This window comes from Delphinapterus leucas, chromosome 19, assembly GCF_059928025.1.
Source record: "Delphinapterus leucas isolate spDelLeu-1000000601 "Yukka" chromosome 19, BTC_Dleu_Yukka2, whole genome shotgun sequence".
NCBI classification, from domain to species: Eukaryota; Metazoa; Chordata; class Mammalia; order Artiodactyla; family Monodontidae; genus Delphinapterus; species Delphinapterus leucas.
The window spans coordinates 55,498,504-55,525,754 of NC_143147.1; the positions used below are offsets into that span (position 1 = coordinate 55,498,504).

A 27,251-nucleotide genomic window follows, 5' to 3' on the forward strand; every position below is an offset into this window, starting at 1 on the left:
CAAAGAATTACTACAGTTTTGGTTATATTAGATATATTTTGGATAGAATTGTTTTAATCAAAAGTATAGAGATTTAACATAAGGAAAACGTGAGATGGAAAAAAATTAATAACAAGAAAAACATAGCTGAAAATGAAATTTCAACAGGTCATTGTGAGAGACAAGAGTTCACCAAGCAGAAAGGTTTTACCTGCTGATTTATTGAGGGTGGACTAATTCTGAAGCATTTCCAAGAAGTTGTAATAATAGTGACTGAGTATGGGTGGCTGTGATGACTTCCTCAGAGCTGTAGGGAGTGATCTATTATCCATCACTGAACACTAGTACAATGAGAGAATGCAGGAAAAAACTACATTCCCAGACTTGTTTCCTATTCACATATGTAGAAAAAGTTGTAGATAATGTCAATAGACAATTTAAGGGGAAGTACCAAGGGTTTTTGACAGATTGTGTGTACATTTACATACTATGTAGCTGCTTTGAAATGTCTAGTAGATGATCAGTTCTGAGTCAAACTACAAATTTCATGAAGATGTTGAATGGTCTTTCTGCCTGAATTCTTCAGAGGAATCGAGATTTTATATTTAGAATGCCTAAAAATTTTTTAGATTAAAAGAAAGAAAGGCAGCCACAGAAGGGGCAACTTTAGCAATGATCTTCGTTAGATAAAACCTCATACAGCCAAGAGCGCAGATTTTTAATGCAATCAGTAAAAGAACCCTCTTCCTAAATTTTAGAATTTTTATCTTCAAACTCCTATCCCGTTACTTTAGGTAAAGGGTAAGTTACAGCTGATTTGCTCAGCTGTGCTTTGCCTCGACATGTGAAATCAATTGAGGTAAAATATGATGAAAGTTCATATTGATTCAGAGGTTTGCTGTTTGCTTTTTATAAAGTGGAGATCTGTGTCCTTGTGGGCATAACCATTGACATTCACTGTTCATTGAGAGCACAGATGGATTGCTGCCAAGTTTTCTCTTTGGGCTCCTTATGTTGTGCTTAAGGTCGGTAATCAATCTGTCTACAGAAAGGAGTGGCGATTTCTAAGTACACCTCCTCATTTCCAGTTCCACACTGTGCTCAGACATCATTGCTTCACTCACAAGCAATTCCTATCCTCAGCTTTACATGTGTAGTAACATTTCCTGTATTGTTCAGTTTTCTTAACGCTTAATGAGAACAATTTCAGGTGTTTTTTTAAAAGTGACATTTCCAGCATTTGGGTTTTTGTTTTGTTTTAATTTATTTATTTACTTATTTATTTATTTTTGGCTGCGTTGGGTCTTTGTTGCTGCGCGTGGGCTTTCTCTAGTTGCGGCGAGCTGGGGCTACTCTTTGGTGTGGTGCATGGGCTTCTCCCTGTGGTGGCTTCTCTTGTTGCGGAAAACGGGCTCTAGGCACATGGGCTTCAGTAATTGTGGCACATGGGCTCAGTAGTTGCGGTTCATGGGCTCTAGAGCACAGGTTCAGTAGTTGTGGTGCATGAGCTTAGTTGCTCCCCAGCATGTGGGATCTTCACAGACCAGGGCTTGACCAGTGTCCCCTGCATTGACAGGCAGACTCCTAACCACTGCGCCACCAGGGAAACCCCAGCATTTGTTAAAGAGCTAGATTAAGAGTCATTTCAAAGCAGAACACTTTCGTGGATGACTGTTGTCTGAGAGATGATTGAGGAGCTGGGGTCCCAGTGGTATATCTATGCATGCTCCTAGGGTAAATTTCAAATGCCTGTAGTTACAAAGCCAGTAGCTGAACAGGAAAGGGTATACAGAACCTTGATGATGACCGTGATGTTGATGGAGATGATGTGATGAAAGAGGAGAAGGAAGGCAATGATGATGGTGGTGGCAGCATCAGCTAACATTACTGTGCGCTTGTATGTTCTGAGCACCGTGTCAATGCTTTCCACACATTCAGGCTGAATCTCCCCTGCAGTTTCTTGTTATCTGCACAATCCCATCACTTTTGTAGGTAGTACTGAGCCAACAGAGTGGTCTAGATTAAAATCACCCTCTGCACTTGACCTTGAGGCAGAGGGAACAACCAGAAGGTATAGAGCGAATCCTGTGCAAATTCAAACAAACAAAAAAAAGAAAACAGGGCTTCCCTGGTGGCGCAGTGGTTGAGAGTCTGCCTGCCGATTCAGGGGACGCCGGTTCGTGCCCCGGTCCGGGAGGATCCCACGTGCCACGGAGCGACTGGGCCTGTGAGCCATGCCGCTGAGCCTGCACGTCCAGAGCCTGTGCTCCGCAACGCGAGAGGCCGCAACAGTGAGAGGCCCGCGTACGGCAAAAAAAACACACAAAAAAAACAGCTTAAAATTGCAGGTTCCAGCCTGACAGGCCAGACCGTGAACGGTATTAAGATGCATACATTTTCTAAGTTCTTTGAATTTAACACCTGCATCTGACAAAAATCTCACTCCTTTTCTGCTTCCTGTTATCTAATTCTGATTCTCTCTGGGTGCTCAGGAAATACTTAGTGAGAATTCTTAAGTCAGAGTCATTTTATTTTTTATAAGATGTTTATAATGAAATTATAATTTTTTAATAATTTTTAAAATATGCCTTAGGAGCATATGTTTGTTGAGTCTAACATATGGTATTTCTCTGGTTATTTTATCCCTAATGCTTTGTTACAATATCAGACTCTTTCCTCTACTACTCTATGCTGAATAAATATTAGAGAGATTAATATAAATCTTTATTCGCAGGCCTGCTTCCTATTTCTTATAATCCAGAGGGAAAACTCAATTTGTATTTATAAATTTTAATTACGAATTATGATACCATACATATACAAGAGAAATATTGGGTCAAATTTCTGATCTTAGATAAATCAGGCAGTTTCAAAGTTTAGCAGCTTTTATTTTTACTTGAAGAAGTTGAGGAGTGGGGAGACAGAAGACAGTGTTAGAGAATGATTGTACAGTAGCCATGACTGTTGCTCTTGCTACTGATAAACCTGTCTGTGTTCTCATCTTTCTTTTTTAGGTGGTTGCCTATCACTATTGCCAAGCAGATAATGCCTACACCTGCCTGGTGCCGGAATTCGTCCACAATGTTGCTGCCCTGCTCTGCCGCTCACCGCAGCTGGCGGCCTATCGGGAGCAGCTTCTCCGGGAGCCTCACCTACAGAGCATGCTGAGCCTTCGGTCCTGTGTTCAAGATCCCATGGCCTCCTTCCGGAGGGGAGTGCTGGAGCCCCTGGAGAATCTCCACAAAGGTACAGATGAGGTGCAAAGAAGGTGGAAGGTGGAGGCTCTGAAGCCCAAGTTCACCTGGGGTCATGCTATAAAAATGATCATTTTTATCACACTGCAAAAACTAAATGTTCCTACAGGATACAGTTAACAAATAAAAGGTTTTACCTGAAAAAATAAAAATTCCTCCAGGAATTGCTACTTCCTCCTTTATTTGTAAAAATTCTCATTCTTATTTCCAAATATAAAGCATTTCTCTTGAACTAAAGGTAGTAGAGCTACCAGTCCTTCCGTGGAGTTCAAATAAATCAGTAAAGCCATGACTCCAACCCAGTGCCATGGAGTTTCTATGGTTAGAAACATCCTCAGTTTTTATATTTGCTATTTTTTTTTTATTACTCCACAGTCAGGTAAAATGAAATGGCATGTAGAGTTGCATAACTGTGTATATGCTAAAAATTACTTAATTGTCCACTAAAAGGTATTAAGATATTTTTAAGAAGTGGGGGAAAATGAAATGGGATCCATCTCCCTCTCATGCCTCATGCCTTTCCTCCGTTTTAACTCTGTAGCTCAAGTGTTGGCTGTGACCTAAATGTAGCCATCTCCTCCTTCACCCGTCTCTTTGCCTCACCCCCTTCCTAATGTTCTGTCAGTGCTGGAAGCCGAAGAAAAGGACCTGAGTAAGCATGAGATTGCTGAGCAATCCTGTTTATTCCTGAGAGACTTATATACTTTTCTCGAGCATTTTGGAGATACTTATAAGAATTTACTTTCTTCCGGCCTGTATCTTCAGTTATGTGAACTTCCATGCCAATTACTTGGATATCAGAGTTTCTCTTCTCAATGCTGATGACCTCTATCTATACTTCTACTACCTACCTATTAGCTTTACCATACCCTAGACTTTTTTAAACATTGGAATTTCTCTGCAAGTATTTTGAGCAAACTTAAAGAGAAGTTTCTGTACATTCAGTCAATCTTTAAATCCTGTTAATTCTGCCCTCCTGATGTCTCTCACATCCGTTAATCTCAGAGTCATTCCTACCACTGTTACCTTGAAGGCTGCTCAGCTGCCCATGATATCACATCTGTGTTGCTACCCTTGCTGGTCTTCTCTGGTTTTCTGGTCTAGTGCTTCTTTCACATCATAACACACTTGGAAAATTATTAAAATTTGTTTAGCACATTGGGATAAAAAATCATGCCTCCTCATGGCTGGACATGGCTGGCCCTGAGGCTACAGCTGCACAAATCCCCCGAAGCCCTGAGGGCTGAAGGGATTCATTTTTAGGCACACCTCTAACCCATTAATGGCATACCTGGTGGGTAGTCTCTGCCCAGTCTCTCCAGTCTTGTAGACTTTATGTACTGCTTCCAGATAAAGCTTCATAAAGCATTGCTCTGATCACTAAATTTCCCTGTTCAGAAACCTCCAGTGCTTCCCTATTACCTCACTGAATTAACTTCCAGCTCCTTGACCTATCATTTAAGGTACTTAATGGCCTGGATCCAACCTACTTTCCAGCCTTATTATCTACTTTTACCCTTATGAACCCTGTATTTACATGTAAACCAAAGTATCCATTAATCCTTAAATACTCCCCTCCATTTTCCTGCCTCCATACATTTGTTCATTGTTTCCTTTTCTTGATATACCTTCTCCTCACATCTCTACCTGTCAGAATCCTCCCCATCTTTCAAGGACCACCTTAAATACCACCTCATTCATGAAATACCTGCTGATCCACCTGCCCCCTCCAGTAAGTTACAATATCCTTCCAAATTGACAATAGGTTTTTCTTTTTTATATCTCACTTATGGTACTTCATACATTACTGTATGTATAGTAAGAACTTAAATTTTTATTACTAACATTTATTGAACATTTATTATACGTCAGATATTATACTTTGTGCTTTATAAGAATTAGTTATTTCTGTACTTATTCCTTTGACTAAATTGCATGCTTTTGAAGTTAGGAACCTTTTCTTGTTCAACTTTTATTCTTCATAGTGATTACCTCACCTTGGACATAGTAGGCATTTCAGGAAATAAATTTTGAACAAATAAGTGAACATAGAAATTGCTCACATGTAGGGGTACCTTGAAGGAAAGTCAGTGATACAAGGATCTACATCTTAAGGCTAATTCAAGGAGAATATCCAAATGCATGCAGACTCAGCTCTGGATTCTCAACCATAATTCATGTGTTTTTTAATTTTGCTACTAGATATATTTGCTTCTCATTTAGGTCTCCATAACCAGCTTTAGATATCCCCATTGGTAAATGATGTTCTGAGTGAATTTAATTACTCTATCAAATTCCCATGTTCTTACCCTTAAAACAAAATCACCATCATGAGCAGTAACTGGAAACACAATTTATAAAATTAATGAAATACTAAAAATTGTTTGATTAATCCAAAAGAAGCCTGGAAAGAAAGAACAGAATAATTTTTTTTAGTATGGAACAACAAGATGAGAGATTAAAATCAACCATATCAATAATTACATTAAATTTAAATTGACCAAATACTTCTATCAAAAGGCAGAAACTGTCAGACTGGATAAAAAACAAGACCCAACCATATGCTGTCTGCAGGAGAGGTTATTTAAAGACACAGATTGAAAGTGAAAGGATAGAAAAATATATACTCTATAAACATGGAGCATAAGAAGGCTGGAGTGGGTCTATTAACGTGAGGCAGAGTAGACCTCAAGACAAGGAGTATTATCAGAGGGGCATTTGATAAACATAAAGGGACCAATTTATCAGAAGATAAAGTAATCCTAAATGTGTATGAACCTAATAATGGAGGTTCAAAATACATGAATCAAAAACTAATAGAACCAAAGAGCTAAATAGACAAATACCCAGTCATAGTTGGAAATTTTAACACCTCTCTCTCAGTAACTGTTAGAACAAGTAGACAAAAATTAGTAAATATATAGAAGATTTTAACAACACTGTCAACCAATTTGATCCAACTGACATTTATAGAACACTACCCAATAACTGCACAATATACATTCTTTTCAAGTGCATATGGACCTTATTCTGGACCATAAAATCAGTCTGAAATTTTCAAGAAATTAAAATCTTACAGAAAATGTTCTCTGAGATAATGGAATTAAATTAGAAATCAATACACATAAAATCCCCAAATATTTAGGAATTTAGCAGTGCACTTCTAAACAACCCATTAGAGAAAGAAGAAATCACAAAGCGAATTATAGAATATTTCAAACTGAGTAATACATAAAATCAGTGGTTAATTTATGACTTAATAAACCAGAAAAAAATGAGGAAAATAAAACCAGAGGTAGCAGAAAGAAGGAAATAATAAAAATCAAGAGCAGCAGTCAGTGAAATAGAAAAAAATTAATAGTTAAAATGAATAAACCCCTAGGAAGACTGATCAAGAAAATGAGAGGAAAACACATCAGGCATGAAAGAGGAGCTAGCACTACAGTTCCTACAGACATTAAAAGAAAAATAAGGGATTATTATGAACAACTATATAACAATAAATTCAACAACTTAAATTGGGCAAATTCTATAAAAAACACAACTTACCAAAAGTGACTCAAGAGGAAAGAGAAAATCTGACTAGCTCTTATCTATTTAATTTGTAAGTTAAAAGAAAACTCCAGGCTCAGATGGCTTTACTAATGAATTGTATCCAACATTTAAAGAAGAAATAATATGAATCTTACACAAATGTTTTCAGAAAATAAAGGAAAAGAGAACACTTCTCAGTTTGTTTTATTAGGCAAGCATTAATGCTGAAACCAAAATATGATAAGGACTTTATAAGAAAAGAAAATTACAGACATGTATTCCTCATAACCATAATAGCAAAATCCTGAAACACACTAATAGCAAAATGATTAGTTTTACTTGACCAGGAATGCAATGTTAGTTTAACATTTGAAAGTTAATCACTGTAATTCATAATATTAACAGAATAAATGAGAAAATCTATATGTCTTTATATAAATATATATCTGTAATCTCAACAAATGCAGAAAAACATTTAACAAAATATTACAATTAACAATAAAAACTTTCTGCAAACTAAGAATAGAAGAAAACTTAGTCTCCTAAAGGACATGCAGGTAACAATGAAATATTAAGTACATTTCCCCTACTATCAGGAGCAAGGCGACTTAACATTTGACATTCCATGTGTGGTCCAAGCCAGCACAATAAGAAAACAAACAAGCAAATAGTATAAAGATTGGAAAGGAAGAAGTAAAACTGTCTTTATTTGCAGATGTGATTGTTTACCTAGAACAGTCTAAGGAATCTACAAAAGAAAAAAAAAAGCCTATGAGAATTAACATAGGTGGAGCTACAGTCTATATGGTTAATATGCAGTATCTGTTGTATTTATATACTAGCAGCAAACAACTGAAAACTGAAATGTAAAAAGTAGTGTGGCAGTTTTAAAACGTGGCTGCAAGATCTTTGACATTCCTCCCATCCAGATTTAGGGTCTGTGTCTCCTTCCCTTGCATCTTAGACTTGTGGCTGCTTCAACCAATAAAATACTACAAAATGATGCTATGTGATATCTGAGGCTAGGTCATAAATGGTCATGCTGCTTCCATCTTGTTCACTGAAACACTTGCTTTTGGGGGTATGCATTGCCATGTCAAAACACTGACTACTTTGAGTTTACCCTGCTGTGAGGAAGTACAAACCACATGGAGCAGCCATATGTTAGTGTTCCAGTTGACTGTTCTGGTCATCAAGTCATTCTGGCCCTGACACCAAACATGTGAGTTTTTGTTGCAGATGATTCCGTTTCCCAGCCACTTGAGTCACTCTTAGCTGTTTGATGCAGCAGTAGATAACTGGAGCAAATACCGTTTTCTATAGAATCAAAATGCTTAAGAATAAATTTAACAAAAGATGTGTAAGACTTCCACAGTGAGAGCTACAAAACATGCAGAGTGAAATTAAAGAACTTAGTAAATGGAAGAGATATGCCATGTTTGTAGATTGGAGTTTTTCCCCAAACTGGTCTGTAGATTCAACATAATCCCAATCAAAATCCCAGCAGGACTTTTTTTTTAATTGACAACTTTCAGAAATTCAAAGTACGGTGAATAGCCAAAACAATCTTAAAAAAGAAAAAAATTGGAAGACCAACAGTACCTGGTTTCAAGATTTAATATAAAGCTACAGAAATCATGACGGGCAGTAATATGTTAGTAAATGTTTAACAGTCAGTCCAGGGGTGGGGGCCTGATTTGACCATAAGAAATTTAGCAATCAGCTCCCATGAACCAGCTTGAGCTGGCTCTAGCACTCCACTGACAGGGTGGTATTCCCACAAGGATAGATAAATAGATCAGTGGAACAGAAAGGAAATCCACACATATGGAGTCAGTTGACCTTCCTCAAAGATGCCAAGATAATTTGGAAAAGAGAATTTTTGTCATCAAATGATGCTACAACAACTGGATACATGTATGGAGAAAAAATGAATCTTAATCCTTACCTCACACCATAGGTGCACAAAAATAAATTCAAGATAGATCATGGTCCAAAATATAAAAGCTAAATCTCTAAAGCTAATAGAAAAAACTTAGAATATCTTCACAACCTTGGGGTAGGTAAAGATTTCTTAGGTCCTAAAAATCATTAACCATGTAGGAAAAAATTAATAAATTGGACTTCATCAAAATGTTAAATGTCTGCTCAACATAAGATACACTAAGAAAAAGGAAAAGCAAATCACAAAAGGGGAGAAAATAATTCACTCTGTGTACGTGTGTGACAAAGCACTTGTATCCATAGTATCTAAAGAATTTCTATAAATCATTGCTGAAAAGATAAATAATCCAATTCTTAAATGGACAAAAAATTTAGATGCTTCACAAAAGAAGATATTCAAATAGGCTGCCAGCACATAGAAAGGTGTTTGCCATCGTTAGTCGTCAGGGAAATGCCAATTAAAATCACAATGAGACACCACTTTACTCCCACTACAGTGGTTAACATTTTTAAAGTTGAACATCAAATGTCGGTGAGCAGCTGGAACCCTCACACGTTGCTGGTGGGAGTTTAAAATGGTACAACTACTTTGGAAAACTATTTGACAGTTCCTTATAAAGTTAAAGATAAATCTGCCTTATGACCAAGCAATTCTATCCCTATGTATTTACCCAAAAGAAATGAAAACATATGTCTACAAAAAGACTCATACAAAAATGTTTATATTGACTTTATTCATAGTAGTTAAAAACTGGAAACAACCGAAGGTCCTTCAACAAAAGAATACATAAACAAATTGTATATTCATTCGATGGATATTAAATGAAATCTTAATATTAAATTCTCAGTATTCTTCTTAGTAGTAAAAAGGAAGAAACTAATAATACCCTCAACAACATAAATGAATCTCAGAAACATTATATCAAGCATAAGAAGCAAGTATAGTCTATGGTGATATGAATCAGAACAGTGGTTGCCTATTGAGAGCTGGGAAGGAACCTCAGGGAACTCTCTGGAATGATGGAGATGTTCTCTACTTTGATCAGGATGTTAGTTACATGAGTATACATGTTTGTCAAAACTCACCAAAGTGTACAGTTAAGATCTTCACAATTAATTGTATTAATTATATATAAATTTTATCACAGGAGTTTTTAAAATAGAGAATTTTTTAAAGGTAGCTGGAGTTTTCTTTCCAGGAAAGTTCAATTGAAAACACTTTCAATTTCGATTCAAGAGCTAGATTTCAAATTATATATTTTTCTTTAAAAAATTAGAGTCAGCGATTTGCACGATACTTTAAGGTTCTACTCAGTAACAAAGGATAGCTCTAGTATATCACCAAGCAGAATCAATTAGAAAATTCCTCTATGGGAATTAAAGACACAAGTATGCTAAAGGGAGCCAAGGTCCTCAAAATCAAGAACTTAAGAGCCCCCATTTGTGTGGGTAAATCCCAATTAGTTCCAAGCCACTCCTCTCTCTTCCGGAATTCTTTGGACTCCCTAAAGGAGTAATGTGTTTTGTTAGCCCTACATCATCTAGAATGCCATTTCATTAATAATCATTGTTAACAGTTAGAGAGCTGAAATCCATAGTTCATTTCTCTTCCGAAAGTCACCAGATGAAAGTAATAGTTGAAACTCTTTATAATTTGAGAACTAATTTATAGTACTTAGGCTATTGAAATTTAACTCCTTTATGTAAAGCTTGTACTTTAGAGGGGAAATATAAAGATTTATTAATCATGCAAAAAATCTGCATATTTTCAAATGTGAAACAAAAATATGTAGAGTTTTGATTAGCCTTGACTCTTTCAAAAGCTAAAAGAGCCAACGTGGTACAGAGTTCCTCAGAGTTTTCCTTCTGTCCCCAGCTTCACTTCCTTTTTCCTCCTCAGATATAACCTATTTCCTGTTTCAGGCATCCAGTGACTTCTTTCTCTCTTCCCCTGCTTTCCTCTCTTCAGAACCTGTAAGGTCCTACCAACTAGGAACTTTTACTTGTTGTTTGCAATTCATTTATACTGAAATATTCATTCAGCCAGGGGATTTTTTTTAATCTCTAATTGTTCAATATTGTTTAAGAATCAGTAAGCATTTAACGGGAGTGGAAACCTGAAATCTTACGAAGTCTTTTGCAGCCTAGCCCTAGCGATAAACTGATTTTGTCAGTTTAAGATAGTATAGACTCCAGGCGGGAAAGGGAAACAAAAGATATTTGTCTTTCCTACATGACTCCTGCTCCCCTGGAAAGATCACGTAAGGGTCTGGTCTCCTTGAAGCTGCTTTAGGTATAGTCTAGGAAGCTGCTGGTTCTGTAAGATCTTGGAATCCAGCCTGCCTAGTGTAGATCTGTCTGTTGGTTGGGATTCCTTTTCTCTGTTCCTCCATCCCTTCCTTCCTACTACGTATTCACATATAGTCTTATATACTGCTGTGGACTCCAAATTAAACCTTTTTTTTTTTTTTTTTTTTGGAAATTCCCCAAAGAACACGTGATACTGTTCTCTTTAATGCTGTCAGATTCCGGGGGGCTGAGGGGGAGAAAAACATTCTTTCCAGCTTTTTCAGGTATGAGAGAAAAATAAATTTACATGTGCAAACTCTCATAAATGCATCGCTCAGGCTGTCTCACAACTGATAACATGGGGGAAATGATGATGATGATGCATATGCTTTATATATTATTTATGTGACAAACACATTCATACCTGGTGAAAAGCAAAGTGAACCCACTAAATGAATTATTCCACGTCTTTATAATAAATTACGTACCCTTAGCATTCACTAAACACACAACAGACCTTTTCTAATTTTTTCTTCCAAGGAGATACGTGATCAAAGACCCAGAAAGAAGTCACTTATCCACTTGTAATTATTAAGTAATTTGTTTCTTCTATCTCAGAGAGAAAAATCCCAGATGAAGATTTCATCATCTTAATTGATGGATTAAATGAAGCAGAATTTCACAAACCGGATTATGGGGATACAATTGTATCATTTCTGAGTAAAATGATTGGAAAATTTCCTTCCTGGCTGAAACTAATTGTAACAGTTAGGACCAGTTTACAGGTATGTGTTTGTTTGCTTTTGGACCATAAATTATTTCCCTTGGAGAGTGCTTAAACTGAAAAAGTTCTAGGTCCTTGTACCCTTAGTGATGAGCTTTTCCAGATCTCTGCCATGTCCTAGAGCGCTAGCAAGAGTAATTCCCAACGAGCATATTTTGAGAGTAAGAGATACAATCTAGAGAGAGCATTCTCTGTATACTACTCTCTTAGCTCAAATTCCCATTTCCATTGCTCTGGGTAAGTTTTGATAAAGTGTCCCTCAAAAAAGCATGAAAAGAAAGTCCACTTTTCTAGACTTTGTCATGAGTATAGCAAAGCAAATAGATGCTGTAACACTCTAATTCACTGTTTGACTTTTGTTTTATGTTTTTTATCATTTAATGCCAGGCAAAATCCAGTTCAATATATAGTGTAGAGTCAGATTTTCTAGTTCTTCCCTCTGTTTCTCAACTTTCTATAGCATGAAGATGGACTTTCTTCTATATATTTCTTTTTCTAAGAAATATTGGCAATATTAAGGCTTTATATTAAATTTACTGCAGTTTTTTTTAATTACCATCCCTGCTCACTCACTGATCACTCAGTTTGTGGCCTAGAAGAATGAATAGGAATGTTGGAACTGCGCCTGTAAAAGACATATGGGCTAAGGATAAATGACTCCACCTTCTCTACCATTCACAGTATAGCCGAGTTGGTATTTTCCATTCTTTACATATTCACACTTGGTTTGAAACAGGGTTTCTCAACCTTTTTTCCCCTAACCATAGCCTCTTTTAAAGAACATTAAAATTTTGCATATTATACACCCATCCCACTATTTTGATGCAACTCCCTTAAAACAGTTGTTAATATACAGAAAATAGTCTCGGTGCCCTCCTTTTCCCCTCTCCCAGGCATTTAGTATTTTTCCTATAGATTGACCAATTTAGGTCAGTCTGCCTTCTTTGATCAGAGACTGTACTTCTGATCCTGACCACCAACTTGCAGATGTTTGTTATTAAAATCTCAAAGTAATTTGAGGAATGTGAATGAATCAACGTAAATGCATCTTGACAACTAAAAATTATGTAATCTGCCATTATTGGTCAGTAGCTTGTTAAAGATGAAAGATGAATAAAAGAAACTTCCAGGAACACAATCTCTGACTAGTTTTACTAAGTACGTACTTAGGAGATATCTTGGTTTATATAATTTTTGTTTGGTTTTGGTTTTTTTCTTCGTTTATATTTTTATATAATGCCGTGTGCATCCTCAAAAGACGTTTTAAGTATGACTTGGTAGACCACGTAACTTTAATTTTTCAGCTGTGCCAAAGAACAGGAAAAGTACTATACACTCAAAGTCCAAATGTCAATGTCTTCATAGATCAAGACCTGCAACAACTTCCCAGATACTTCATTCACTTCAACCAATAACCTTTTAAAATTATTTAGCTGACAATGAAACAATTCCTAGGTCTTTAAAAGTGAACCCTCATAACTGATCAGTCATTATTTCCACAAACATTTTTTATGTACTTCAAGTATAAAAGGCTCTTTCTAAGAGCTGAGGATATGATGGTGAACAAGACAGACAATATCCCTGCCCTCATAAAGCTTGTATTCTAGTGAGGAACACAAATAATAAAGTAAAAAATGAACATATATTAAAATTTTAGGTAGTGTTAGTGCTATGAAGACAAACATAACAGAGTAAAGGGATAAATGAGGATGACAGATATTTTAGATAGGGCAGATAGGAAAGGCCTCTCCAAGGAACCTTGTAAAGTGATAACATCTGATTTACTTTCTTTGGCTGCTGGCTGTGTAGATAATAATATGTAGGGGATCAAGAATGGAAGCAGAAGTACAGGTGAAAGGTGATGGTGGCTTAGACTAGAGTAGGAACAGTGGAGACCCTCTGAAGTGGTCATATTTGGAGTATATTTTGAAGAAGAGTCAAAAGGACTGGATGTGGGAATGAGCAAGAGAGAAGCTTCAAGGATGAATTGTGGGGTTTTGGTGAGCGACTGGGTAGATGCTGGTTTGAGGAAAAGAGAAGGATCATAGATAGTTCCTGTAGTTTGGTGGTAGGGTCAGTGGTAATACCATTTATTGACATGTGGAGGTTTTGTGGTGGGGGGAGATTTTAGTAGTTCTGATTTGATCACACATTGTTTGTCTATGAAACATCCAGGTGTCATTGTTGAGTAGACGGAGTATAAGATGAGAGCTCAGAAGAAATGACTAAGCTGGAAATATGAAATTAGACATCATCCATGTATAGATGATATTTAGAACCATGGGACCCAACTATTCTAGGGAGTGAGGGTGGCCAGATAAGAGGAAAGAATGGAGACGTGAGCCCTGGGTGGACTGAGAAATGAGAGAGGAGCCAGCCAAAAAGGCTGGGTAGGAGTAGCCAGTGTGCTAAGAGGAAGACGAGGGGAGCATGCTGTGGAAGCAAAAGCTGCAGGAGGGGACTCGAGAAGAAAGATGTGTTCACCTGTGTCAGATACTGCTGAGAGGTTGAGGGGGAAGAGAAATGAAACTTGCTTATTGGATTTGGCAAGATGAAGATTGCTGATCATCTTGACAAGGACCATTTCAGTGAAGTGATGGGATTGAAGCCTGATTGCAACAAATGGAGGAGAGAATGGGAAGGGAGGAATGAAATACAGTAAGTAGAGAAAACTTTTCTGTTAGGTTTTGCTAAACATGGGAACAGAGATATAGTAGTTGGAGGGAGGAGTATGGAGTCACATGTCTGCGTGGAGACAAGACAGAAAGAGAAGAGAAGAGGAAATTAATGCAGGAGAGGGAATAGATACTTACAGGAGCAAAGTCTATAAGCAGATAAGAAAAGATGGATTCCAGATCATGAGAGTCACCACAAAGCCCTGTCACCTTCCCCCAATGTAATTTCCAAGCAGATCACCAAGGTACCAAGCTTCCCACTATTAGAAGTGTTCCTTTGGGCTAAGGCATCTCCAAAAAACCTACATTAAAATAAAGTCATTTTATCAGGTGGGATAGAAGGTCACATTTTTATATGACATTCTTTAAGTCCTTTTACATTTATCTTAGTGAGTTGTACTTTGACATTAGGCTATGGTTTACACTGAGAAAAATTACAACAAAAGTTAGGTGGCATTCTCTTTTCTATTTTAGGAGTGAGTGTTATTTAGGATAGTGACCATTAAATCACTCCTAAAGTGCCCTTTATGAAGACCCATAAAAGTTATTTTAAGTCTCAATATTAGGAAAAGTGTCCCTCCTGTGCAACTAATATGTCTTAATCTGTGGACACTAATACTCGATCGTATTTCCCTCTTTTCTTTGACCACTCAGAAGTTCAGAATAAATTTGTGGACCTCGTAGTTTATCACAAGAGTTAGGGGAAACTGAAGGTCTTTCTCTCTCTCTCTCTCTCTCTCTCTCCATCTGTTTTAGGAAATTACCAAGCTGCTGCCTTTCCATAGGATTTTTTTGGATCGACTAGAAGAGAATGAAGCCATAGACCAGGACCTGCAGGCTTACATCCTGCACCGGATACACAGCAGCTCAGAGATCCAGAATAACATTTCACTTAATGGCAAAATGGACAATACTACATTTGGCAAACTCAGTTCTCATCTCAAGACACTCAGTCAAGGGTCCTATCTATACCTGAAACTCACATTTGACCTCATAGAGAAAGGCTATCTAGTGTTAAAGAGCTCTAGCTACAAAGTAGTTCCTGTTTCGCTCTCTGAGGTTTACTTACTCCAGTGCAATATGAAGTTCCCAACCCAGTCTTCCTTTGACCGGGTGATGCCTCTCCTGAATGTGGCAGTGGCCTCTCTCCACCCACTGACTGATGAACATATCTTCCAAGCCATCAATGCTGGCAGCATTGAAGGCACGCTAGAATGGGAGGATTTTCAGCAGAGAATGGAGAACCTCTCCATGTTCCTAATCAAGCGCAGAGACATGACTCGTATGTTTGTACATCCTTCTTTTCGAGAATGGCTTATCTGGAGAGAAGAAGGAGAGAAAACCAAATTTCTCTGTGATCCCAGGTAAGCCATAGATCTGTAATAAGCAATTTGTGAGCCTATTTTGTATTTATTGCATGGAGCATGGGTATTGGAAACAGTAGAAGTGTTCTTCATTGAACATTTCACATAAAGGAAGCATCATCTCTGTTTCTTCTTAAGACAAGGCTATAATGAACTTTATTTTCTCACAATATTATTTCCTTAAGACTCAAAATCTGCATAGATGTTTAGAATGCTCCTTACATTCCTATATTTTTCTAAACAACTTTCTCTGATTCCACTAGGGTTCACAGGCTATAATTAATTTTTTTTAATTAATTTATTTTTGGCTGCGTTGGGTCTTCGTTGCTGCATGCGGGCTTTCTCTAGTTGCGGCGAGTAGGGGCTACTCTTCGTTGCGGTGAGCAGGCTTCTCATTGCGGTGGCTTCTCTTGTTGCGGAGCACGGGCTCAGTAGTTGTGACTTGCAGGCTCTAGAGTACAGGCTCAGTAGTTGTGGCGCACGGGCTTAGTTGGTCTGCAGCATGTGGGATCTTCCCGGACCAGGGCTTGAACCCGTGTCCCCTGCTTTGGCAGGCGAATTCTTAACCACTGCGCCACCAGGGCAGTCCCCAGGCAGTAATTAATTTAATCATTTAACAGACTTCCTCAGTATTCTTCAGAAAGAATTGATACATTGTTCACCTCTTTGACTTAGAGCAGAATTGTTTTAAAATTGTGAGTGCCCTTTTAAAAGCCATGCCATTGTTAAAGTCACCAATGACTGACCCCATTAGAGCCCAGCTGATGCTAAGATTTACAGTGGAAAATGGAATCTTACACCTTATAGCTGAAAAAGACTTGAGGAGATCAGCTGATTTAGCCACTCTTACCTTTAGATAAATAAAGTGTCGTTATCCCTATTTTACTATAAAGGCCTTAAAATGCTGAATCACTTGTGAAAAGCCATAAGGTTAACAGGTGGGAGAAAGGAAGAGGAGTTAAAAGAAGAATGCAAATGCGCTGTGTGTACCACTGCTCCCCTATCCTGCACCCGTGGCAGACGTCACTGATTTACCCTAGCACTCTCTCCTGATGAGCTTGACCCTGGCTTAATCTTTCTCAGCTCAACAAACCAGACTCGATATGAAACTGTTTCCCATTCTCTTGGATAGAACCTAGATCTCTAGCTTCCTAGTGAGGTGTGCTTTCTGCTCCTTCCCACTCCTTTTTGAAAGAATTATTCCTTTAATAAAGTTGATGTTTTCAAAAGCAGGTATAGTCCTGATTTCCTGGAAACAAAGAAGATACCAACAACATAGCTGACAAACGCAGAGCTTATTGTGGCTCAAAAAGAAGATAGGCCAGGTTTGCCTGTGCCTTCTGCTGTGAGTCATCAGAGGCTGACCGTCTCTGACCGTGCTGGGATTTTATTATTACTCGCGAGGAATGTTCTTCACCAGGTCCTGTTAGAGACACCTGTGCTTGTGGGCATGCTGCTCGGCCTACGTCATGCCGACTCATTAGAAAATCAGTTCCAGACTCTGATGACGATATTAAGCCAGGCAGTAGATTTTGTGCTGTCTTCCCTAAGAGGGAAACTTTTTAAAGAAACATGCTGTAGTGGAAAGAACATAAACGTTAGAGTCAGATGACCTGCTTAATAAATCCTACCTCTTCTAGGAACTGTGGCCTTTGGAAAATTACACAGTGTTTCTGAGACAGTTTTCTCATCTACATAAAAGGAATAATAATTCCTAGAGCTGTTGAGAATTGAGGTCATGTAGTGTAGTGCCTAGACTAGCACAGAGTACGGAGAAGGTGGTCAGGGGATGTTCCTTGTCCTCCTCTCTCTTTGCAGTAATAGACCTTTCAGGTGCACCTTAACTAAATCCTGTGGCTAATTGGATAGGCAGCAGGAGTATTCTGCTATCCGCATCTGGGGGCACAAGATTTTTTTTAAAAACCCTGGGTCTGAGTCTCTTCTATGAGTTGTATGCCATTCCCAACAGGATTTTATTGTAAATCCCACTAGTACTGCTGCTGATGTTGGTACACAGAGTTGGCAACGACATAGTTAAAAAAAAGAGACCAATCTAGAATTGCCTAATGAACACTGAAATCAGTTTCCAGAGGAACTTTGCTGGCTGATCTGCTCTCTTATCCTGGAACGTCTCAGAGGATTGAGAACTGAGGTCCAAGGGAGCCAGACGAACGCTGAATTAACAGTATCCTTACAACAGATAAAACCCTCAGACTTTCAAAGGGAAAAAGATGGTATTTATGCAGCCATATCATGGCTCTACAGGCTTACCTTCTCAACATTGTTTATTAACTAGAATCATTTTGGCAAGAGGCTGATGCACTGGGACAAGGAGAGCAAACACTTCTAACTTCAAATGCTGTGTAGTCTGTTCCCTGGTGATTGAATAACACTCAGGGCTGCTGAGGGATCATCATATATCACTTAATGGCAGAGAGTAAACAGGACCAGGCATTATCAAAAAAGCTTTCTTACACGTTTCATCTCAGTTGGAATTCAGCCTTCTTCCCAGCACTGTCTGGCACCAGCTTTGTTACTAAGGTATTGATCTCAGAGCTCGAGGCCCCCTGGGTCAATGAGATGGAAATTCACTAAGAATTTAATGTCACTGGCAAAGCCCAGGCTGGCCTTTCAAAGAAACTGGCTGTAATTGCTTTCCATTGTAGGCGAGTCTGATTAGCAGGACTCTCTCCAGGCAGGGTTTGCCATTATGGCTTCAGCCTCTATTTCCTGTACATTGTTTCCCACTCTGTTCTCCACTTCATCTCCAGCTTCTCTGTAGAACATCTAATGTGGTTCAGTAGACCAGGGAAGACTAACTCAGTGCCTCTGAAGTCACATTATGTAGGCCAGTGCCTGACATGCATAACTCTGCGTAAGGAGAACTTTCAGAAGCTACAGAACATCTCTTCTAGTCCGTTTTCCTGGGCTTTCAACACTCACGTCTTCACCCTGAACTTATTGACCTTATTAGGGAATTAGACACCGATGAGAATATTCTACTGAAGCCAAAAAGTAGTTGACCTTCATCAGAAATAGGCCACCCAGGGAGGTACTTCTGCTAAGTGAAGAGAGTCAGGAATCTGAGGATGGCGCTAGAAAGAGGAAAAAGCAGAGCTGGAGGTCAGTGCAGCAGCTGAGATAGAGTTTTCCTTATTTTAAGTATCAGACTTCCTTTTGTCCCAGAATCAGGGCAGACAATTGACATCCCAGAAAGAGTGACCTAAGGTTGCATACACGTCTGTCACAGAAAGAAATGAGTTATAGATACCTTTTCTTGGCTTGGTATTTGTATATATATGCATGTTGGTGTTTATCAAACTGTAAGCAAAGTATCACTGCAAAATCTTTTATTACATCAAAACTTCTAAGATTTTAGATTTACATTCTAGACAAAAGTTTGCCCCTTGAAGCACTCATAAGCCTTAGACCTCACCACCTTATTCTGCCTTCTATTTCCCACTATTCATCACTGTCATATTCTGTCATACTCTGAAACTAATCTTTCTTATATGTTATTCCCTCGGCCAATGAGCTATCAGATTAACTCACTAATCTAATAAACTAATCTCTGTTGTTATGCTCATAACAGGGAAGTAGAAAACATTAAATGCAACTTGCGTATTTTAAGTAAGGCATTTAAGAGAAGTCACCAGCCTTTATAATCCAACCTATTAATGACTTTGATAGTGGAAATGTGAGGCTGGTAGAGTAGACAGTTGGGGCCACCAGCCTTGTGGTGCTGTCCAATTACTGCCTAATATTTCTACATAGCTTTAGGCTAGCCCTGAGTGAATCCCCACTCTTTTTTTTCCTGATTCTTTCTGTTATCTCTGTTTTCATGGTATTAGCCTCCCCTTCCCTAAGAACAGCTCTCAGATCAACATTTTGATGTGTATATACATGTAAGATTTTGACATAGAGATTCAAAGACTCAGCTGCCTTATTTTTAACTGTTTGAATAAAACGCAGGAAGCCTGTTGTAAACTTTAACGAGTCTTAAGCTGTAGAACCAGTGAGGTTTGATTTGGAAGCCTAATTTGAGCTGGCCTGATTTCCTCAAACTAAGAGTAGCAGATTTATAGTGGGTGGAAAAGGGAAAAGGCTACACAAGTCCTAACTGTACCTGTGAGGACGGTTGAGGACTTACTCAATTCCTTGTGGCCAGAGTTGATATCTTACAATAAATGTTCTTTAAGATTTTTCTTAATTATTTTGGCCATGTTAGCAAATTACACATTGGAGACTGGGTGCTCCAAAATCCATGTCACAAAGCATAGTGTCAGAGTAGAAGCAGTTTGTCAAAGGGAAAAAAAAAAGAGGCCATTCTCCCTATAAAGGAAAACTAATTCTGTGTCAGGAACTTGTACAGCCTGGCTTCTTAAAGAATACGTAAGTCTGAAATGACCACAAAATGGTGAGTTGCAGGGTTGTGGTGGTTTTATTTGTTTTTGTTTTGTTTTGTTTTGTTTTTGCGGTACGCGGGCCTCTCACTGCTGTGGCCTTTCCCATTGCGGAGCACAGGCTCCAGACGCGCAGGCTTAGCGGCCACGGCTCACGGGCCCAGCCGCTCCGCGGCATGTGGGATCCTCCTGGACCGGGGCACGAACCCGTGGCCCCTGCATCGGCAGGCGGACTCTCAACCACTGTGCCACCAGGAAAGCCCTGTTTGTTTTTTTAATCCAAACAGGAGCCTCCAGGCAGAACGACGCTTAACCTTACCCTCACTGAAGCACGAACTTGAGATTACTGCTCCTCAGCCATTGCAGGCTCCCACAACACCCCCTTGAACTGGCAGATGGATTTTGCTTTCTAAAAGCATTAGGAAAGAATTCAGCAAAGTGATAGATCATGCTAAGAAAAAAAAAAGGCTTCTGGAACTAAGTCAGCCTTTAGGAGGTTTGGAAGAGTTAATGCAGAGAGAGGAGAGGTGTACCAAACACCTTTTGCTAGTACATGTCCCTTAGTAGATGACCTTACCTGCCTAGAAATATTAGCTCTCTAATCACTGTTCTGGGTCCAGATCTGCTTCACTTCTAATTCTTTTCTACCACTAAGGGGAAGTCAGTCTTCTGGTGTCATGATTTCGATATGTGATTTTCATGGAGAGATTTCACTAATCTATAATAATTGGGGGGATTTGTCTAATTTGCAATAAATATTTTGTCCTTATTATCTAAACAATTTTCTAACTCCCTATTGGCATCAAGAATAAATTTGAGACTCAAAATAATAATGGAATATCTATTATTCTAGTGACCCAGGGTCATGGTTTTGTAATATAATGCAAGGAAGATATTACATGAAATCTAATATGTATCTGGGAATATGTCCAGTTTCCCCAGGCATGATGTCCTTAAACTTTACAAATTTGTTTCTCTCAGCATAAATCATGGAACCCACATCTATCAGTCAAATAGGTAAATTGTCCCCATTGTTAAAACTCTCATGTCTTCAGAGATGTACAGCTATAACATATTTTTTTTTTCCTTTTCCAAGTCCAAAATTAAGTTTGGGGAAAGCAGGTAATCAGAATTTTTCTCCACACCTATTTAAAACTGAGAACTACTTATTTTTACTGTCATAAAAACTCATGTGAAGTTTGCTAAGTTAATAAATATACAGAGAAGTAGTTCTGCTTAGAAGATGGAGAGAGAGCATCATTTTATGACTTGGCAGGCATGCAGAAGAGTCAGCTAACGAAAACACAGAAGGGACTTGTACTCTCCTATATTTGATTTTGCTACAAACATAATATTGCTTTATATATTTAAATTTTATATATATATTGCTTTTTTAAGGTGTAGCAAATACGGGTTAAAGCAACTTCACGTAAGAAGTAGAGCAGGGAGGGCTTCCCTGGTGGCGCAGTGGTTGAGAGTCTGCTTGCTGATGCAGGGGACATGGGTTCGTGCCCGGGTCCGGGAAGATCCCACGTGCCGCAGAGTGGCTGGGCCCGTGGGCCATGGCCTCTGAGCCTGCGTGTCCGGAGCCTGTGCTCCACAACAGGAGAGGCCACAACAGTGAAAGACCCGCGTACTGCAAAAAAAAAAAAAAAAAAAAAAAAAAAAAGAAGAAGTAGAGCAGGGAAATTTTAAGGGAAATTTTTGGTACTGAAAGTAGCCTAGGAAATAGAGGCTAATTTGTCCTGTTAATGAGTCTCTGAAGCAACACTGGCTGAATGAAAAGATGGGAATCCCACAGGCTTTCCTAGATTGTCAAACCAAGATTCATGGCACAGCAATCAGAATGAGTTACTGCCAGCTTAGTGGGATATGACAGCACATTTTCTTTTTTTGTGAGCGGAGCAACTTACTCGGCTGTCTCTAGACTTTCAAAAGCAGCTGATTCTCCACATTTGGTAAAATCAACACTAATAGCCTTCTAGTCACTCAACCATAAGAACCCACAGCTGTGAGACATGTATTCACTATAGCCATCAGCATGCTCACTTGGTTCTACCACCCAAATTTTACTTGTAAGTATCCACTTATTTCCACCTCTACTGACCACACCCTGTGTAACCTCCTCCTGAAAATCCTGCAATGGCTTCTTGTTGTGATTAGAATAAAATCAAAGCCAGATCCTTCAAAGCCCTGTATTACAAAGATAGCTTCTGCCTACCCTCTCTAATTAAGTTCATTTGTTCTCCCTCTTACTCACAATTTTCTGGTCATAAATGGTCATCTACCAGTTCCTAGAACTTGCTAAGCTCTTTTCCACCCCTGGCTCTTTGCACTTAATAGTTCACTCCATCCGGAGCTCACTTTCCCTCGTCACATGGCAAGATCCCTCACTCCTTCAGGTCTCAGCCTAATGGCCACCTCCTAAGACTTCCACGTGTCACCTTATCTAAGAAAGTCCTTCCTGGCTTTAACATAGCAACCTTTTTACTTTCTAGTCTTTTATTAATTTATTGTCTGTGAATACTTGTTTATTGTCCACTTTCCCGTCTAGAATGTGAGTGAGCTCCATGAGGATAGGAACCTTCCTATCACGCTCACCTTGGTCTTCCTAATTAATAGAGTGGCTGGCACACAGTCAGCACTCAGCAAATATTTTGTTAAATAATGAATCAATGAGTGAACAAAGAAGTGGTAAGTGGTACTAACTTTAAGCTTGCAACTGGAAGTATTTGAGAAACTCTTCCCACAGTTAAGTAGTTTCGTTTTTCTGCTCCTGCATGTCAGTAGAAAGTGAAGGCATGCATTTCGGCACACACCCAGTGAACGTTTGTTAGGTAACATATTCAAGGCTCTGTGTTAAGCACTGCAGTGGATACAAATACAAGTAAGACAGATCTGTGTACCACGAGTTACAGGATAGCGGTTTTAACAGACATATTTACAACCAGCTATAATTTAAGGCCGAGTGCTGTGCTGGAGGTACAAAGGAAGAGCTGAGGAACGTGGAGGAAGAAGAAGTGATCCATATTCCTGTGCCTATTGTTGGCGTTTCAAACTGTGGCAGTTCAGTGGCGTCACAGCTCTGCTGCCTCATGAAGCCGTGCCAACTGCCTAAAGGCTTCACTGGCACAGCAGAGGCAGACAGCGTCCGTTTTCCTAGGGCCAGTGATGCGTTAACAGAACAGAAGCACAGGAGGAAACTGTGAGGCATAGCGGGAGAAAGCAGCAAATTTCTATCCAAGTTCTATGTTTAAAAAGAAATTATGCTGTTCCACCCATTTCTACAAAGGTACATCTTGGGCACGCTTTACTTACAGCCTCCTTATCGTTAGCGCTTCCATCTCCGCGTTGAATATGAAACAGTAAGACAAGCTGACTAGAGATGTATTTTGTATTCCGATTCCATGAGAAAGCCACAAAAAGAACATGCCAAAGCAGCTACTAACTGAAAAGCTGAAGACAGAGGCGAGCATTTTTGTAAAGATGTGGGTGTCATTTGCAATAAGCAGACTATAAGGCAGCAACCACCACAGTTTAACTACAGGCAGGATTTTAAGATGAGAGATGAAAAAGATCAGGATTGTCAGTGTATGGTCAGTATTTGAGTCATGGTCACACTCATTTTACAGTTGATCCGTGGCAACAGAGATGCCTGCCAAGTCAAGGTTGAATTGGGTAGTGCATTAGACAGTGGGTCTGGAAGTCCCTGTGTTGCTTTTCCATGAACGCATCTGCGTGGCATTTATTCATTCATGAAACATTTATTGAACTTTTACTCTACACCAAGGACTCTGCTAGGTACTAGAGAAACTTAGGTGACTGAGACACCCCCACACTAGAGCCATGACCTTCTAGAGGAACGCCAGACACATAGCAACCAATGACAGTGCCATAGTACTGAGTACCATAGGGACCTAGACAAAGAGAAAATCCTTTGCAGAGTAAGTGACAGTCAGGTTCAGCCTTGAAGGATGAGTTGATTCCGTTTAGCAGCATTGGCACAAGAGAGCGCTGTAAGCAGGCTAGAAAACATAATGGCAGGGACAAAAACAAGTGTGAAGACGTGAAGTGCCCTTGGGGAATTGTGAGAAGCCATAATTAGAAAATAAGACATATGGTCAGAGAGAATGATAGCAAGTGCCACTAGGAAAAAAGTCTTGAATGCCAGGTTTAAGACTTTACAGTTTATTCTCTAGATAACAGGGAGTCTATAATTTTGTGAGAAAGAGGAGACAATGATCATATAACTGATAATGTGCAAAATAGCTCTAAGTAGCATATAGAAGATGGGTTAAAGAAGAGGAGAGACTGCAGGTCAGGATACTAGTTATGAGGTTTAGAGCAGTAGTCTAGGTGAGAAACACTAAGGCCTGTAATGTGAGAACAGAGAGCAAGGTAGACGTTTTGGAGATACTCAAAAGCACTTGGTCTTTTTTTGTGTGTATGGGAGGTAAGGGTGGAGGGATCAAAAATACTTCAGAACTTATCTTCAATGATGGAAAATAGTGAAGCTACTGACCAGCATAGAACATTCTGAAAGGAGAAAGGGTTTTAGCATGAACAAAGGCAGGAGGAAGAACAGGCTTATGGGGAGAGGTGACATCCTATTTTTGGCATGTTTGTAATGTATTGCCTCCAAGGGAAGATGAACAAATATATGTAGAAATGTGACCTTGGAAAACAGGAAAAGAGAAAGTTGAAGGCATGAGGTTATGGACTGCAGAGTTATCAGCAAATAACTGACAGTAGAAGCCATAGAACTTAACAAGATCACCCAGGTTAAGAGTATAAAGCAGGAAGTTTGGAAGCATGAAAACAGAATAGATATATTTTTTATTGACATATATTTGTTTTACAATGTTGTGTTAGTTTCTGCTGTACAGCAAAGTGATTTATATATATATGTATATATACACACATATACACACACACACACACAAACACACATATTCTTTTTTTTTGTATTCTTTTCCATTATGGTTTATCATAGGATATTGAATATAGTTCCCTGTGCTATAACAGTAATACCTTGTTGTTCATCCATTCTATACATAATAGTTTACGTCTGCGAACCCCAGCCTCCCACTCCATCCCTCCCTCAACCCCCTCCCCCTTGGCAACCACAAGTCTGTTCTCTATGCCTTTGAGTCTATTTCTGTTTCGTAAATAGGTTCATATCAGAGTAGGTGTATTTAAATGCTAGAAGAAAATGGTGAGCCAAATAATAATTTACAAGAGTAACATTAGAGAAACAAGAGAAAGTAAGGTCATGGAAATCAAAGGAGAAGATTTTTCCGGGTTAGGTCTGAAGTAATGAATATAATTTCTGCCTGTATTCCATTAGCCAGAACTGTCAAGTGACCCCACTTGAATGTGAACGCAAGGTCCCTGGCAAAGTAACTGCTTCCCAACAACTCTCGACTGTGGATGGGAGCGCAGACCTTTTGCAGACAGATATCCTTCTCTGCCCCATAATTCTAATCTCACTAGGTCTCCCTAAATAATTCCCCACAAGTACCTCTATAATATAAAGACATTCCACAGCCGCACATGTTATTTCAGCCCACATTATAAGATAGCTAGGATAGGCTTTAGGTTGTAAGCAGTTCCTCGCCAGCTGGCTGTCCCTGTACCACTTTATCACATCTGAGCACCACATAGAAGAATATCAGAACACTTAAGTGTTATTTCTCTGAAACACTATAGTGTTGTATATCAAGTTTGTCATCACCAGAGCTGATGAAATCTATGTGACTACACATTAGTGACTCTGGCTAGAACAGTGGAGAAAACATCCATGCTGGAAATATTTGAGTCCATTTGTTAGTGTGTTTCAGTACTACAAATAGAAACTGTAAGATTAACTATCTCCCTTGTGTGCTAAGTGAAAATCTATTAGAAAAACATAGTTCCATTGTATATTTTATGTATAACAACTGTTATGAAACTTCCAAACCGGTAAATGGGCCGAGGGTAGGGATGCCCTAGAGGGTAGTCTTGCCTTAGAAAGAGATTTTGTCTGAAGAGATTCCATAGTTCTGAACTCTTGTGGTACAGGGGCATCAGGTAAGGGCAGTTCCTCACTGTCTTATAACCTATAGTTGTCCAAGGGTGAGTATCACTTGTCTCCCGTTATCCTTATCGAGGGGCTGCTGATGCCTACAGATGGAATGGAGGTTGGATCTACCCTCTGTTATTCTGGATACGCCCTTCCCTGCGTTTTGTCAGGAGAGGGGAGAGGAGACAGTTCTGGGGGGAAGAATCTTTAACTCTGATACGTGATTGATTCTCTCCTAAAATATCGCAAAGCAAATATATCTTGAATGTAAGGTTTATATCCTCCTGAAAACCTCTGATCTACATGAGAGGTTAATATTCCTCCTGTTAGCTTAACTTTTACCTTATTTCTTAGGGACTGGTTAGCTCTGTCCTTATCCCCACTCTCTGCCTGAAGTTACACTACCAAGTTTTCCTGCAGTGACTAACAGTGAACGACATCCATCCCCAGGCATTTTTCCCTGATCCATGGATTTCCTTTCTGGCTGTAAAGGTAGTGGGGTTAGGTGTGGAGGGGCAAAGATTGGAGTTAAGGATAGGGTACTGCATTTCACCCTGCTGCATACTTTAAAGATTAAAGTTCTGTTTGAGCACACAGTCATCTTTTAATATGTTTAAAGTCTTTTATGGTTAACGTTCATTCCTTTAGTCCAGCAGTGTGCTAGTTACTATGGAGGATATAAAAGAAATATAAAATACATTTTACTTAATATCTCTCACTTAATTCTCACCACAGTCCTGAGAGACAGGTGTTACTATCCCTGTCTTACAGAGAGGTTAGAAAGCTTATTCAAGGCTATAAAGCTTGTAAGTGACAGAACTGGGATTTGACTTTCTTTCAGGGATGGAGTCCGCAGGGTGACTGAATCACAAGGTGACCTCATTATATAAGCTATGTGGAAATACTTCTTCTGCCCTCACCACTGCCACCCCCCCCCATTGGTCTTTATAACCACATATGAACC

At 39.1% G+C, this 27,251-nt stretch overlaps 1 protein-coding gene across 1 annotated transcript in view; it reads left to right on the plus strand.

Moving 5' to 3' along the window:
• The window catches only part of TANC2 (tetratricopeptide repeat, ankyrin repeat and coiled-coil containing 2), a 349,573-nt gene that overhangs the window by 264,065 nt on the left and 58,257 nt on the right, over window positions 1-27,251 (plus strand). The window contains exons 12-14 of the mRNA XM_022589090.3: window positions 2,994-3,225; window positions 11,619-11,785; window positions 15,216-15,823. Of these exons, the coding sequence (XP_022444798.1) occupies window positions 2,994-3,225; window positions 11,619-11,785; window positions 15,216-15,823 (1,007 nt within the window). The remainder of the gene's footprint in view (window positions 1-2,993; window positions 3,226-11,618; window positions 11,786-15,215; window positions 15,824-27,251) is intronic.